A 16937-nucleotide genomic window follows, 5' to 3' on the forward strand; every position below is an offset into this window, starting at 1 on the left:
ATCTGAAGGTCTTATAACGGAGGTCCTACTGTGGCAAAGGCCTTGGTCCCCTCCCACCTTGGGAGCGGCAGAGCTGGGGGGGTGGGTTGCAAGTGCCTTAACATCTCACACCAAGCACCTTTCCTTAAACCGACCTGGTGTTTAGCTGTCACAAAACAGCATGCCAGAGAGAATATTTGAGAAAACTGCTCATTCTGCCTCGCAGTGAAAATGCACTACCTGCATATTCCATCGCTTTGGCTACAAAGCGCCTTCTCCTTCCCTGTAACGAATGCACCCTGCCTCCACCTCCATGCACCCCAGGCTTGCTCCTTAGTGATTCACCCTCTCTGGGGACTGCAGCGTGCAGAAAGCTGGAGCCAAAGTTAGGTGGTGGACGACCTACCTGCTCTCTGGGGCCACGTTGGTAGAGACGAGCTAATGAGAGCCCAATTTATCCCACTGGGTTCTTACAGCTGCAGTCACCATTGGCAGCTGAGGACCTGGCAAGTGAGTAAAAAGCTCATCTAATGGGAGCTGACTGCTTCTGTGGCTGCAGTGATGGGACTGGTATGAAATTCTCTTGGAGAGCTGTTTTAGATGACTGTCTTATGGGGGAAGAGGATGGGTTATTGACTATGGCAGAGGTGCTTCAATGGGCCTTGCAGGTAGCCAAGCAGAGAGTGTGGATGCCCTGTGGGCAATGAGAGGTTGGAGGGCTGCCCCAACACACATGAAAAAATATCCTGGTGTCCTTGGGTCGTGGTATCACCCCTGCTGCTCTTGTAGGAGGGACTCAGGCACTTTTCATGTAGTTTTTTCCTTTATTTCTCTACTTGAAAATCATCTCATATTCTCTCACTAACCTCTCTGGGGTCCCAGTTATAGATACCAGAAGAGTTGATCCCGCTCTCATGCACAAGAGAACAAGCCTTCCTATTGATGGGAAGCCAAGCTCACTGTGAGCCCACCTATCGGTGACTTCAAACCATCTTTCCAACTGTCATTCCACGATAACTTTGACTAACTGTACTATTTATTGGCTCACATCACATCCTTATGGCTTCAATTTAGTTTTGGAAAACTCAACTCCCATTTAATTAGTTTATAGTTTGTTCCAAGTTTTGCTTATCCAGCTTTTTTTGTCTTTTTTTTTGAAGTTTGTATTTTGATGTTTAGCATTTGCCTTGGCAACATCTGGAACCCCTTTATGGAAGTGTATTGTTACTTTTACTGCTCGTGCAGCTTTATTAAATCATCCGAGTATTAATATTGAAAGTGTTCATCTGGGTCTAATCAGGGCCAAGATGAGTGATGTGGCAGTTAAATTGTACCTACGAGCTAATGGTTCAAGGACACAAAGTCCTGAAGAAACTGCAGTGGGGCTTTGTGCTCTTCTTTTTAGCTTCCTAGGAGAAGAAGGAGGGGGGGAAAAAAAGAGATATTCCTGCTCTGACCTTTCTTGCAGAGCAGATAACAGAATCACAGCCTGAGCTGGTTTAGAACAATTTGTCTCCAAAGAATTTTTTCCGGTTACTGCTATATTTCTGGATCACGTTTCCATATTTAACTCTTTCATCTGCCCTGACTTCTCTGCTCCACAGAGCAAACAACTGCCAAGTTACGATCCCCACCACATACAGCAGTACAAAACTGCCAGGGCTGACGTTTTGCTCTGAGACCTCAAGAAAACCCTCGATGTAAATAAGTAAATAACATACACAGTGGGTATATATACAGAAATAACAAACCTCACTGCTCTTCTGCATCAGGAATATCGACAACCTAGATTTGTCCATTTGCTTCTCCTCCACAGGGCCCCCAGATATCCCGGGGATGATGGTACTGAGCCCATGCTCGCATGCTGCGAGCACAGCAGGAGCCTGGGCACGGGTGGGTCGAGCTGAAAGGGTGAAAGAAGAAATATGGCAGCAACACCACCACAGCACAGCCCTGGGTGTGGTAGGGCTGGCTTTTGGGGGGGAGAAAGCAATTTACCTTCAATTCTCTGTTCCCACGTAGTAACACCAATTGAATTTGTACAGTGCGGTGACTGTTGCTGTTGATCGAGAGTCCCACGCAAATGCTGGTCTTAATTTCTGATCCACTTCCAAAGAGGAGTTTTGCCTGGGATCCTGCAAGTCCTGCCCCAGTACAGCAAGATGGGGAGGTGAGGGTGGGTCGCGCTGGCTGCAGATCCTTCAAATCCCAGCTGAAGTCACAATTTTGGTAGCTAACCCTCGGATAGATGTGGGGTGTTGGGCCTGTTGAGGTCACCCACAAAATCCCCAGGTGCCTCGGCAGGGCCAGAGCAGCCCCATGGACAGGGGGATGCTGAGTGAGAGGTTGTGGGCAGCATCCTCACCCACTTTACTCCCAGCTCCCCCACCACCTTGCATGACACGATCCCTGCTGAGCCGCGTTTTAAGCCATGCATGGGTCATTTAAACCAAAATTTCCTCCTTCCAGCCTTCAGATGCAACAGGCTTTTCTTCTGCAGCCAGGTTTCCCCTCCGCCATTAACCCTGGCCCTACGTATGAGGCCATGGGAGCTTGTAAATGGTTTATTTCTGTGCAGGAGCCTTCCAGCAGCTCCTTTACGGCTGTTGCGTGGAGGGGGGTCTGGGCTGGCGAGGGAAGCAGAGCAGGCACACGAGATGCTGTCAGAGCAGACTGTGCGCCCCGGATTTGGGAAGCAGAGAAGTTAAAAATCCCTTTTTGTTGTTGGGACAGTGTATGCATGAAAAGGAAAGGGACCTTAGGCTCAGCCACTGGCCATGGGCAGGTCACAGACGTGACCACCAAGAATGCAGCAGGTCCTGCAGGTTGCCCACAGACCCAACGGTGCCTGTGGGTGTTCTGTATCAGCAGGACCTTGCTTGCAGGGGCTGAAGCTTTGCAAGCCACAGTCAGGGATTTTGCAATTTGTTTCTTGTTCAAACTAATGGCTGGTGATGGAAAACTCTTGTGATGGCTGTTGCAGCAGAGTGAGCCATGACTGCCCTTTTCATAGGGGCTGGGAGCACCCAGTGCTGCCGGGCAGCTCGGGGAAGCGGCAGCTGGAGAAGCATGGACAACCCAAACCGTTGAAAAATTATTTGCTGTAGTTCATGCTCCTACCTGAATGCTCTGAAGTGTATTTATTTAAGTAAAAATTTATACATTTATATTTCTACCTAAGCCACTTAGTGGCTTCTTTTTTAAAAAATCGAAAAGACATTTAGCAGCCTTAAAACAGGAAGTTTAAATTTAGCTGGGATTTATCCCTTAACCGAGCATAGTTCATTCACCCTTTGTATAAAAATAGAGATAATTTTATGTCCATGAGACACACACAGAGGAGCTCCACACGGGCAGCAGTTATTCCTGCCACTGTGGCCAGACCCAGTGCTTTAGGGGCAGGACAGCATCTCATGCCAGGCCAGGGCAGAGCAGGCAACGGAGCCCCAGAGGGAGCCGCCCCATTACCCCAGATCTTGGGAAGTCTCAACCCATTGTTTATTGCCAGAAACACAGATGCTCAGGGAGCAGGTGACAAACATACTTCCCATCTTGGGCTCACTGAACAGGCAGAGGGAGGATGAGGAGGCAGCGAGAGAGGAGGGAGCTGCCCGAGCCTGGCCATGCATCCATCCCCGGCACATCTTTCCCCCCAGGGAGGGGAATAAGCAAAGTCTTCAGGCACACAGAGGCCCAGAGATGTCCCTTTACGGACACTGCATGACCTCAGGATGAGGGGAGACACTGATCTGAGCCTAGGTTGTAGAGGAAGAAAAAAACTTCCCCTTGATGATAAACAGTACAGGAAACACAGAGGGAAAATGCAGTTCTTGCAGCTTCCCAGGCTCTGCAAAACTCTCATCCAGAGGGACCTGCCTCTGCACCACCAGCATCCCTTCATCTCCTCTAGGCTTTGGCATAATCTAAAGCAAATTTGACCAAGCAATGGAGCAAAATGAAAGCTATAAACAAATGCATGGTGAAACAGGGTCAGTTTGGGCTCCTTCTCCACTGGTTGTGTGAGACAATGAAAACGGTTATTTTTCCCCACTCCTGGCAAGCACGGCCATGCTCACCCTCCACCACCTCTCTGCCCCTGCAGCCTGCAGTGCCGGCGCTCGCCGCAGCCTGAAGACCAACCTGTGCAAGTGGTGTGACTCCACGCCGCCAGCCTGCGAGGAGAAGGTGTGCTACAGCAACTGCAACCTCAACTCCTACTGCGAGGACCCCTACGAGATCTGCGTGGCCATATGGTGAGCGGCAATTCCCTCATCGAGGGGGGACACGGGGGAAAAAGGGGTTTGCAGGGTGGCAACTCATGAGAACACATATGTATGTACCCCTGCACTTCAATTATTGCCCATTAAAAAATCCAGGACTTTCTCTTCCTCTCCCTTTGACTCCATTACAATTAAAACTACAATTTGCAGTAAAACATTATTTGGTCTGCCCTATAATTAGTACCAGTTTATTTTCTAAATAAATTAGGCATTTAAGTGCCCAACACAAAGTGTGGCAAGCTTGCTGTGGGACCTCTAAACCCCCATAAACCCCTGAATTTAGCTTTACAAGTGGAACCCGAGGGCAAAACCAGCAGCCCTGACACCCAAACGCATGATGTCTCCCTGCATCAGGCTGGTGAAATCCCAGTTCACATGCAGGGTGCAGCCGAGGTCTGTCCCCATCCAGCACAGGGACATCCGAGCTGGTACCAAATTGGGGTTTAACCCACCTCCTTCCCTTTCCCTGGGAAAAGCCCTTTTCTGCTTCTGCGAGAGATGCCTGGAAGGGAAACGCAATCTTGCATTTCAGGCCAAGCATATGCCACAGTGTTTGGCCCGGAAGAGTGCCTCCCCCAGCTTTTTGGTCCCCATGAGCAAAACTAAAAAAATATCCATTTTGGGTCTGTCCAGAGTGATTTTTCTCCTCTTTCCCTTTTAATTTGGCTGCCAAAGTGAAAGCCAGCCAAGCACTTATCACTAGGCTTTATCTCAACCTGCTAATTAGCGTGAATGCTGTACTCCCCACTTTCAGTAGGAGTTTGCCTCAACATAATTGTTGCATTATGGACTTAAAAAAAAAAAAACCAAACCCAACACAAAACCAGCAAGAAACACAAACAAACAAAATGCACCCCCTGCCCCAAATTCCCCTGCATGCACATGGAGAAGTCACCTTACATCCTGGGTAGGCAATCCAGTACCTTGCAGGGTTTTCCCATTGACAACCTACATGCACAGGAAGAAGCAAGACCCCTGCAGCATAAATCCCCTGCCAGGAAAGCAATCCCATGGCATGAGATGGGGCTGCACCCTGCGCCGTGTATCAGATGGGGTGACTGTGGGGTCACAAATAACCCGCTGTCCCTGCAGCCTCATCCCAGCATCTCCCACTCCATCCTAAAACCCATCCCGAGATTAAGATCCCTGCAGACAGGGCTCACATCCAAGCCAGCCTCACTGCCAGTTGCTCACTTGCAGGGGCATATTTGGATCATCTGAACTTGTCCTGCGTGGGTATCACAATCACAGCAGCAGCCTTGGCCCCATGCTCATGAGCAACATGCTCACGTCCTCCAGCATGCCCAACCTGGACAGCCCACAGAGGAGGGATTGTGCTCCTAAGACTCTTCATCTGAAATCTCCTCTGACAAATTACCTGAGAACCCCAAGAAAATGTGGGGAACACTGAAACCAGGGGACTTCACTAGGAAGAGGATGACAAATTTGGGTTCTTCTCTCTGCTTTTATATCTGACTTCCCAGCTGACCTTGAAGGCATTGTCAAACCTCTCCATACCCTCACTCTCCCACTTTGCACTGCTAGGTCAAGAAGCAGAGGCTGTCCCTGGAAAAGTAATTAATGGTTGTAATTTCCTTCGCACACCCCCAGGAGTAGCTGCAATACTCACCAGCCACTTGTAGCCCGTGCAGGGCTGGTCATTCCCCATCACTTATCCTTGCCCCGGGGCTGCTGTGCAAACCTGCCCAGTGCTGGGTTATCCTGCCTCCTCTGGGGAAGGCTCCGGAAACAAGGGTCAAACCCAGGCACTCTACTCTTAGTTCTTAATTAAGTCTTAATTACCCACTGGCTCTACAAGGCAGGAGCTGATGCTCCCCGTAGGAGAAGAGCCACATCCCAGGTTGCCTTTCCCTGGTGGTGCCAACAGGGCAGGAGCCATCCGGCCCTGAGCTGCCTGGCATGTCTCATGTGCCATGCCAGAAGCCCGCATTAGCTCCACTCCAGCTTTCTGAGGGCAAGAGGCTCCATCGCGACATCAACAGCTGCCTCCAAATCCCAGCTCCAATCTCCAGCTCCTTTCAGCTGCCACCACCTGCCCCAAAAAGGGACATAACCCAGTTCATGCTTGGCCATTCCTAAATCCACCTGGACACTCTAGCTTCTGCAGTTCTCCACCATTTGCTCCCCAAACCTCTTCCCTCACCCAGCTTGGTAAACAGCAGGTGGAGATGAAGCCATGGGTCCAACAAGAATGACTCCACCACTCACCAAAAGAAGGGAGCTCCCACATCAGTATGCAGCTGTGCCAGACCCTCTAGCCAAGCCCTCTCGTGTTGAGGCAATGCTGCCCGAATCCATCTGGGAGAGCTGGAGTTTTCCAGCAAAACAAGCACCCTGTGCTTGAAAAGTCAAGCCAAACCCATCCTTTTGCTCTATGTATAACACTTTTCCATAGCTTTAACGGGAACCCAGTCTAGGTGCTGCTGAGCAAAAATGTGGCATGTAAGAAGAACCTAACCTAACTGTTGAGCACTGGTGGTTAAAAAACTCTAAGGACATCAGCACTATGGAGCTAGACCTGATACTACGAGCCACATTTCAGTGAGTAACTGGAGTTTTGTGAATGAGACATTTTTGTACTGGGCCTTGAAATATTTCACCTGTTCTCACTGTGTTTTCTGAATGCTTGTGCACAGTTAAATGCAACACAGGCCCTGGGATATTTTGCATCATCACTCCAGAAAAGGAAAAGTCTCTTGGGAAGTCTTCACCCTCCCAGCTCCCATCTCTCAGCCAGTGGGAGGGACGTCTCAGGCTCCCCTGGCTGATGATATGACCATCTCTGGCATGGGGTGTTACACGGAGTTGAAGAACTATGCAGTGATTAAAAATAAGGAAAAAAAAATACCAGGTCTGTGCTTTGTTTTTGAAACAAAGAACAAATTCCCTAGAAATGCCAAGAAATTATGCTTTTACCCCCCTCTTAATTATCTAAATGGAAATACAGAGGAGCTAGGGCTTCTTTGCCATCACATCCCTGGCTGTGCTGAGCCCCAGCGCTCCTCTGCCCCAGACCCGGTGAAGACCAGGACATCACCAGATGACACGGCAGGTTTCATTTGTAGTTACTCAGTGTCTGAAGCTGTGGTATAAAAGCAGACACAGCCCCATGGTCAGGGAGTCGTATCGCCTTCACGTTATAATTTGGCAGCTCCAAAGGTCAAGTCGTTTCTAGAAATAGCCCCGACCAGCGACTGAAGGGCTCTACTGCCGCCGGCTGCTGGAGGCAGGAGCAAATGGTCCTGCAAGGACAGGGTATGACAACCAGCAATTAGTCCAGAGAGAGCCCAGGGGATGAGATGGTGCTTATGGGCTCCACCTGCACTCACAGGTTGAGAGGAGCCAGAGGGAAACGTGAGCCAAGCTGTCTCTGGCGAGCAGGTGTTCTGGCCCCCCACATCCCCTGTCTCTACCCTGCACAGAAGAAATTTGGGCAGCAGAGACCCCAGCCCCTGCTGGCCTAGCAGCTGGTGTTATTAAATGAGGAATTTTGCCCCAAATCCCACACAGGGTACTCAGCCTTAGGGTTGGCACTACCTGATCCCAAGCACGATTATGAATTGGTGAATTATCTCCTGGAAACAACCGGAGTCTCTGGCTCACATCCTACTATTGGCATGTGCTAAACATTCCTCTCTTCACCATTTGGAAGAGACAAAGGGCTTTAACAAAGCCCATCCAAAGCACACATAATTAGAATTATACCAGAGCCGCTACAAAAAAGTTATTCCCTACATGGCTTAAAACGAATGATCTTAAAACCAGGTTTAAGATGACACACCGATGATACAAAGGCTGAGCTGCTAGACTAATGCTTTGTCGGTTCATTTGTCACATGCAGGAGACAGGACAACGAGAGCATCAGGATCAGCACGCTCTGCCACAACCCCCACCGCCCCATCGAAAACCTCATGGTCCCCAACTACAACACCTCGCGCTGCATCATGACCCATCAGCCCAGTGAGGACGGGATCATCTACATCTGCGGCTGCGTGGACGAGCAGGAGTGCAACGATAAACTTATCTTTGAAAACCACACCAATGGTGAGTACTTTTTGTAATGTTATTTATAGGGGGAGAATCACCCAACGGTAACAACAAATAACTCGTATTTCCAATAGATAGGAGAGCAATGCCAGAAGGAGCTCTTTCAGCATTTTCTTTGACCTCCCTATGTAAAAGCGAGTTAAATTTGTACCCCATTACTGAGCCCAGTATCTTGTCTGTGGTTAAACCATCCCTCCCAGCAATACCTCCAGTCTCAGTCTGGAAACATCAGGCAATGGAAAATCCACCGTATCTTTCGGTAGGCTGTACCCTTCAGCGCAGGGCGAATCAACCAGGGAATCCAAAAGCTGATGTAACCCAGCGTGAGTCAATGCTCTGAAAGCTTTAAATAAATCGCGTTGGAGCAAATCCTGCCCTGGCACACCCACGGGAACCGCTGGCACCCGCCATGGCCGCAACCCAAAAAGGTGGTGGTGCTGGGGCGCGGGACTCGGCATGCAGCCGTACCTCCCCTGCCGCTCTCCTGGAGATTCCTGCAGCGACATTTTTCTCAGGCAGGGATGGCCAGAGCCACCCCAGTGCTGTACACATACGTGAGCACAGCTCGGTGTGCCTGTAGACACTTCCCAGATGGCTGGAGATCCAACAGGAGCTGCAAACCCACAGGAGGGAAAACTAAGCGGCAGCTCATTTCTGTACCTCAGAAGGGTCCTATACTTTGGAAACACTTCCAGCTAGATCCTGAGCCTTTGGGGGCTTGTCCAAACCTCCCTAACTCCAGAGGGACTAGGTTTATCCAAGTGGCCATCAAGAATCTAACCCATAACAAAAACAAAGTGAAACCCCTCCAATTTTCCATAATTACAGCACGAGATGCTGAAAATGAGCCTAAGCATAACCTGTAAGTCAACAGCACAGCTTCTCCTGCAATGCGAGGGAAAAAAAAAAAAATCACATAAAATGCAAATTCTCAGAACAAACAAGCCGCTTCTAATGAAGGCAAATGATGCTAAATTTGGCAGTTCTTTGCTGCTTCCTGAGCCAAACATAACAGGTACACACACTTCTAGGGAGAGATAGTCAAATCCCAAAGCCGATGCTGGGGTATGTAATTTCACATAAAAATGACAACTGGCTCATTGGAAATGCCGCCCCCACCAAAGGCTTCCACAAACAGCCTCCTCCTGCCAGCCAGCACGTAAAGTGCTGAAACTCAAGAGTGAGAGCAGTGCAGGCCTTAAACAATTATTTCCTCTTTGATTTGGTTTGTGGGGCCAGCTTGGCAAGACCCAGACTCAGAGACCCCATTGTTTATATCCTTTTCTTCTGCTTTAAGGGATTACTTGCATTTTAAATATTAACTTACGGTCATCTTCAATGGTATAGACAACCGCTGAGCAGAGAAATATCGAATACAGACGACCACTTCTCTGGTGGTTGAAGCAGGCAGATTTTTTCCCATTTCTTTGAGGTCTGGGCTGCTGGGTGGCACTGCCCCAGCACCAGGACTGCAGGAGACACTATCAGAGCTGAGACACCACCCTAATGAACACGCTGAGGCATCATTTCCTAAAGCCATGCAAGCAGCAGCCCAGTGGGCATCTTGGGAAGGTGCTGGGTAGCATTGAGCATGCAGAGGCTGAGCCTGGCCCTGGGGATCCACCTCCCCTCAGCAGGGATGGAAAGACCCACACAACGGTGCTTGACAAGGCGTGGGTTTAGAGACCCATGGTTACAGCCAGAGCAGCTACATTTGCTCTCCCTGGAAGGGATCTAAGCCATGCTGCAACCCCTCTGCATCAAAGGGTTTGCATCAGGACAGGGCATCCTCATGAAGGAATTTGCTGAAGTTGTGTTAACTTCCCCTTTCAGGACTCGTGCATGCAACTCCCTTAAAAATATCTTCTCTTTCTTCAGAGTTTTAAAGATGGGATCTTGAGCATCGGGTAAATCCATTAAAGCAGTAGGTGATATCCAGGCCTAACACTTTCCAAAATAAACATATTCCTGAGTTAGTTATTGATTTATATCAGTTTAGGTTGATCTTGTGGTTTGAACCTGATGCCTATTTTAGAAACGCTTTCACAGCCTTGCAGAAATTAGCTGCAGCACATTTTTTTGAAATTTGCCAAGGAAAATAGCTAAACGCTCTGTTTTTCCAGAACCTGAATTATGATCTGCACACACTGAGGTCAAGCAGCGAGAGTTTTGCTTATGGAATGATTCTTATCCCTCTTCCCCTGGGTTATTATACTTGGCAGAAAAACCTCTGAGTAAGATTTTACTTGAATATCTCTACTGAAGTCAGCATGTTTATTCCAGGAATCGTGAACATCAAAGGATCACACAATTATATGTTGTGCGAGGGTTAGGGCTTTTTGTGTGCATGTCCCCCCCACCCCCCGATGATCTGAAGGCTGAGAGGGGTTTAAAAGAAATAAAACAAAAGCAGCCATGCCCGGTCTGTTGACAGTGGTTGGTGGTGTAACACAGCAAGGAAGGAGATGCCAATGCTGTCAGACACTGCTGAAACAATGCTACTTTACGTTAATTATCATGCAAAGTATCCCAGCGCTCCCCTGGGCTCGGTGGTCCCGCACACTGCCCACCCCCCCCAGCATCCCTCCTGGCTCTCTGTGCACCGCAAGGGTCCAGCAAAGCTCCAGCCCCAAATCCCCTCAGAGATTTGCTCTGTTCAAGCCTCGCCTCAGCTTTATCACCTATTTCCACCCCAGCTCCCCTCGCTGTGAGCTCAAGCAGCACTTGGGAGGCACCGAAGGGCAGCCGAGCCGTTTTGGCAGCAGCACCTCATGTGCCACACCACCAAGTAATGCCAGCCAGCGTGCTGAACCCTCACTTGATAAAAGGAGCTAAATTTGAGACCTAAACCAAGCAGCCCCCTTAATAACATCTGGGTTCTTTGCTGGGACGGGGTTTGTGTGCAGCGTGCGTCGTGGCCCTACAAAGGGCTGCGCTTCATTAACGGCTTCACATATTTTCCTCCTCCACGTGATGAAAACGAGCTGTTGCAGGCCCGCGGCGGCAGTGCCCTCACCTTTGCTTTCCTCCCCGCAGGCTACTCCATGCTGCAGAGCAAAGAGGTGATCCCGGTGGCCGCCATCAGTCTCCTGCCCCCACTGCTGGTGGCGGTGATGATCACGGTGATATTTTACCTCTGCCGCACGCAGAAGCGGCGCAAGAGAGCCAAGGCATGGGGTGGGAAACCGGGACAGCCCCCGGCACTGCCAGAGCCGGGGAGGTCTGCTGAGGGGGAGGAGAAATTGTCCGTGCTGATGGACGACAGCCCAGCCAGTGCCAGCCCCACCTGCGCCAGCAGCCGCCCCGCCGAGCTTCTCCCCATTGAGCTGGACGAGATGGTGGGCAAAGGGCAGTTTGCGGAGGTGTGGAGGGCCAAGCTGAGCCACAGCCGCTCGGGGCAGTATGAGACGGTGGCCGTGAAGATCTTCCCCTGTGAGGAGTACTCCTCCTGGAAGAACGAGAGCCAGATTTTCACTGACGCCAGCCTCAAGCACGACAGCGTCCTGCGGTTCCTCACTGCCGAGGACCGGGGCACAGGGCCCCGTCGGGAGTACTGGCTCATCACTGCCTACCACAGCCGGGGCAACCTCAAGGACTACCTCTCCCGCCATGTCCTGAGCTGGATGGACCTGCAGAAGATGGCGGGCTCACTGGTGAATGGGGTGGCCCACCTCCACAGCGACTACACTGCCTGCGGCAGGCCAAAAATCCCCATCGCCCACCGGGACATCAAAAGCACCAATGTCTTGGTGAAGAACGAGCAGGAGTGCGTGCTCTGCGACTTCGGCATCGCCATACGCCTCGACCCTTCCCTGACGGTGGACGACTTTGCCAACAGCGGGCAGGCAAGTATGACTTGCCGGCCCTCCCTGGAGGGGACCCTTTGCAAACCATCCCTGCTCACCCCGTGGCCAGAGCCCTCCCCCACACCTGCTAATGCCTCTCTCCTCTTTGTGGGCAGGTGGGCACCGCCAGGTACATGGCCCCAGAGGTCCTGGAGTCCAGGGTGAACCTGGAAGACCTGGAGTCTTTCAAGCAGATGGACGTCTACTCCATGGCCCTGGTTTTGTGGGAAATGGCCTCCAGATGTGAAGTGGTAGGAGGTAGGAGCATCACACAGGAATTGCTACTTGCCTTTTTGCTCCCTTCCTCCCCGTATGGGGACGTGGCTCACCTCGTGTCCCCAGTGGTGGCATGGGACCTGATTTGGGGTGGCTTGCATCTCTGCAGGGCTGGTAAGAGCTGGTGGCAAATCCTCCCCCACAGCTGCCTGCCCCATGTGCCGTGGCTTGAGGGTGCCAGCTTGGTGGCAGAGGAGGAGGAGGACAGGACCCCAGAGGGTTATCTGGTCCAGCCCCTGCTCAAAGCCAGCCAGTCACCAAGTCATATCCCAGTCAGTGCTGGCAATGCAAAGCAAACCAAGCAGGAAGAGCCAAAGCTGCCTACCCCTCCCTGGCCACAAGTTCTTTTTTTCCAGACAACACCAGAGAGTTTATGTTGCAATGGGAACTCACAAACTCCAGCCTCTGACAGAGCCATGTCCCCCCCTCACTTCCCAGAGCCACATCCTGGCATCTGAAATTGCATGTAGCAAAACATTAACTGCCCTGCTGTTAGCCCCTGCCTGTCGCCTCTCTTCCTTTTTAGCTCTCTCCAGTTCCTTCCCTGTCCCACCTACTTGCAATAGAAGCCCACAGAGCTGCAAGCAGCTCCAAGCCCTGGCAAGAAAGCTGCCCCAACTGCCCTGCATTCCCCACGCTCGGCCGTGGGAGACCGTGGCCTGGTTCAGATGCCCCATGCATCCTTTGCTCCTGAGCCAGTGTCCCAAGCCATCCCTCCCCACTAATATTTCACCCTGCATCCGCATCCGGCAGGAGCTGGCAGAAACCAGGGTGGCCTCTTGCCTCTGCAACAGGGAGTTTCTCCTCAGGCTCCCATGACATGGGGTTGCTCTTCTGGAAAGGCCATTTCACCTCTAACCCAATCCATGTCTGCAGCAGATATCTGGATGCTGGTACCGTAGTTGCTTCTCCCATCTTTCACCAGCACAACGCGTTTTACCTGCTCAAAATATGTTCCACCCAAAGACAGACCAAGTCTTTTGTAATGCATCGCTTGGGTTCAGGAAGGTGGTCAGATGGTTCCTCAGTCCTGTCTCTGAAAACAACCTCTACATGAAAACCCGGCACTATGTTTCTATGTTCAAATTCTAAATTGTTTCCAGATCCATTTATTTTTGCAGACTGATAAAACCAAATTTATTCTCATCCTGTGGACCATACCAAAGCAAAGCAGTGAATGCATTAAAAACATCCCATAATGCTGCTGCTGCTTCCTTGCAGAGGTAAAGAATTATGAGCTGCCTTTTGGGTCAAAAGTCCAAGAGCAGCCCTGCGTGGACACCATGAGGGACATCGTGCTGCATGGCAGAGGGCGACCCGAGATCCCCAGCAGCTGGCTCGTGCATCAGGTAAGCTGGGAGTAGCTGGTTCAGAAAAAAGCAACCCACATTATCCCACCTCACTAGACCAACCTGAAAAATTATTAAAGCTGTAATCAAAGCAAAAGTGGACAGAACTCCTGGGCCCTATTTCCAGCTCCACTTTGGCTGGCTAAGACCACATAACCCCCACTAGACCCATTTCCCTGGTGTATAAAAGCCACCAGCCAGGTGTACAGCAAAACTTACTGATCAATAGCTGTGATCAGGAAGCGCTATGAATGCCAAGGGATGGTATTCAGTTATCTTGAGGATAACAGCAAAATGGAGCACTTCAGTGCAGGCTCTTCTCATGAAACAGTTACTCATTTGAGTCCACCCCACTTCTCCCCTAACCACCACATCCAGAAAGCTCTAGCTCAGAAAACACGCAGTCCCTCGCACACAGCCATCTCATGGCAGGGACAGAGGGGAGGAAGGTGCTTTCCAGCCTTCTGCCTGCTTCATTGTGGAGGTGTCACGCTCAAGATTACCTCTAACATGAGGTCATGACTTGGCATGTGAGAAGAAAGACTTCTACAAGGAAGCATCTCCCTCGGGTGAAACAACCAGGAAACACGCATGAAGCTGAGAGCAGGGAACCTGCTAGGCTCAAGCCTTGCTGAGGGGAAGTCTTTCACCAGCCTTCAGCTCAGGTGGTCTCAAAGCAAAGCATTTCAGCACAGAAAGCATGACCCAGTGCTCTAGAATAGAAACACTTCAGCAATAATGAGATGTGCTCTGTTAAAACCATCCACGAGCACACCCAGACCAACCAGCTCCAGAAATATAGCTACCTCCCAGCCCTGACAGGGTCTTCTTTTCCCCAGGTCCAGTACCTTCTTCCACACATTGAGGACACAAGGAGTAACAAGCACACTGACCATGATTTTCAAATCTTGCCTGACTTTGGTACTTCTTAAATTTCACGTCTTGTGGAAAAACACCATCCGCTGATCAACAATTCAGTTCATCTGAAAAACAAGCTGAAACATTGAGCCTGCTGGCTCAAAGAGCCTTGCAGTGTACAGTGCATCATTTTACAGTACCCACCCATAAAACACACTGCTACTAGTCTGCCTAGATGGCACATAAAGCCAGGCTTTTCAAAAGGAAAGAGATAATTTCACGATCTTAGGAGGCCATGTGTTCCCTACAATATCTCCTCTCAAAACCGTATTTGTCCAAAGACTCAGAACCAACCTGACCGACCAAAGCTGCAAACAACATCAAATGAATCTGTGGTTTCTGCTGGACTATCAGTGAGTTTATCTGTCAGTAAGTCCATTTCTGAAGTTCACCCAGCCTTTTTCCTTGATGAGGGCAAACACAGGAACATCAATCAGCACTGCTACATATTTGAAGCCTTTGAGTATTCATCTCAGACATTCACCTCACAGGATCTCTGATAAACTTTGAAACCACAGAACAAAATATACAGAGGCTTGGGGTGTCAAAAGTCACCCTCTGATAGAGCCTGACCACAACTGCACTGTTTGCTGAGCTGAAGAAGGGCCGACTGCAATCACCTCCAAGAAATAACGTTGCTGTAGTTGGGTTGCTCTAGCACATAAACAGAGCAAGGCTTATAAAGTAGTAACTTTTACTAGACCACCTGATGTTCACTGGGGAAGAGGAACAGAAAAGCCACATTGTGTTCCTGAAAGTTTACCTCCGACTAATCTTAGCTAGTGTAGCAAACATCTTACAAGCCTGGCTTTACATGATTTTCTGGGCATTCTGCAGCCGGTCTCCCCAGGATGAGGCATAGGGCAGCACCATCTGCTGGGGAGCAGCAGAAAGCCACCGGTTTGTACCACTTGGGGTCAACAGCTTCCTGTGGGAGGAAGCATTGGGTGACACCAACAAAGGGTGACAACTTGCTCACCTGAATGGGAAGCACCCATAGATGTTCCCACCAATGAAAGTAAGTTTGATTCAGGGCTCCAAATGCTACTTCTACATTTCAACCATCAGAGGCACTCTCGGTCAAGTGAGGACCTACATTGTTGGCCATGGTTTAAGGTTTTCAGCAAACATAAGCATTAATTTCCCTGACAGAGCTGACTCACCCAGCATGCTGCCCATCAGCAGCTGCAAGGCAACTGTTTGCAAGACTGCACAATAAAGCCAACCAAAGAAATTTATCCCCAAAGTTTCCCACATAACTTACGAACACCTTAAGCCCATGCTTCCACCTCACTTCACACCCCACATTTAAAAAAATAAAAGTGGTTATTTAGGTCAGGTGAATTCCAGATCTGGTTCATGAAGCAACTGAACAGACTGTTGTACTGGCACAACCAAAGGGCTGGTACAGGACAGGAAGGAGCAGTGGGAGCTTAAGTCAATATTGCCGCTAAAAATATACTTATAAAACTCAGCATCCTTTGGAAATCTGAAATACCAAATACAAAACCCAAACCAAGTCCATTTTGTGAGTGTAACAAGATGTTCCAGTTGTACCATTCAAAAGAGCATCATTGCTACTTATGAGGCAAACTGCAAATAAATGTCATGATTTCAGGGCAAAACAAGCACAGAAAAAGCTAATGACTAAACCATATGACCAGTGCCATGCTCTGTTTGAGAAAAGGCTTATTTTAAAAGCTTCAGCTAAGCTAGCTGATTTTTTCCATGCTAATCAATTATCCTCAAATCCATTCAGCTAAGCTAATAAATGTGTGATGTAAGAGGTACCGAAACGCACCATCTGTCAGTTTTACTGCACAATCCTGTTCTCTCTAATCTGTGTCCATTATGGAAGATTTAGTGCCATGAACCTTAGCAGAAAGCAGTGGGTTTGGAGTTAAGTGCAAAAGGACAGATGACACTGATGGTACATCTCTGTAGGACTTGCATTTTCCTCTTGTGTTGGTCCATATCAGGCTGTTGGGTTCTCTTAATTGCAGATTAAGAAATATACAAAAAACACTGGAAAACATGAAGCTTTATTTAGAATAATGATTTTTCCACTGGGTTGCAACGTTGGTTGACAATGATGCAAAAAGCAATAGCGCATGATAGGAATTATACAGGCAAAGGAAAGTTCAACATAGCTTCTGCTGCTAGCTGTGTACTAGCTTAAGAGTGGGGAAAAATACCAGCTGAATGCTGCCGTTTTGTTTGTA

At 49.6% G+C, this 16937-nt stretch overlaps 1 protein-coding gene across 2 annotated transcripts in view; it reads left to right on the forward strand.

Moving 5' to 3' along the window:
* LOC141945451 (TGF-beta receptor type-2-like) overlaps positions 1–16937 on the forward strand; it is a 32856-nt gene that overhangs the window by 14960 nt on the left and 959 nt on the right. For both annotated transcript variants that reach the window (XM_074873654.1, XM_074873653.1), the window contains exons 2-6: positions 4082–4232; positions 8122–8324; positions 11364–12172; positions 12289–12430; positions 13670–13797. In XM_074873654.1, the coding sequence (XP_074729755.1) occupies positions 4082–4232; positions 8122–8324; positions 11364–12172; positions 12289–12430; positions 13670–13797 (1433 nt within the window). The remainder of the gene's footprint in view (positions 1–4081; positions 4233–8121; positions 8325–11363; positions 12173–12288; positions 12431–13669; positions 13798–16937) is intronic.

The sequence above is a fragment of the Strix uralensis genome, chromosome 6 (genome assembly GCF_047716275.1).
Source record: "Strix uralensis isolate ZFMK-TIS-50842 chromosome 6, bStrUra1, whole genome shotgun sequence".
Classification (NCBI taxonomy): domain Eukaryota; kingdom Metazoa; phylum Chordata; class Aves; order Strigiformes; family Strigidae; genus Strix; species Strix uralensis.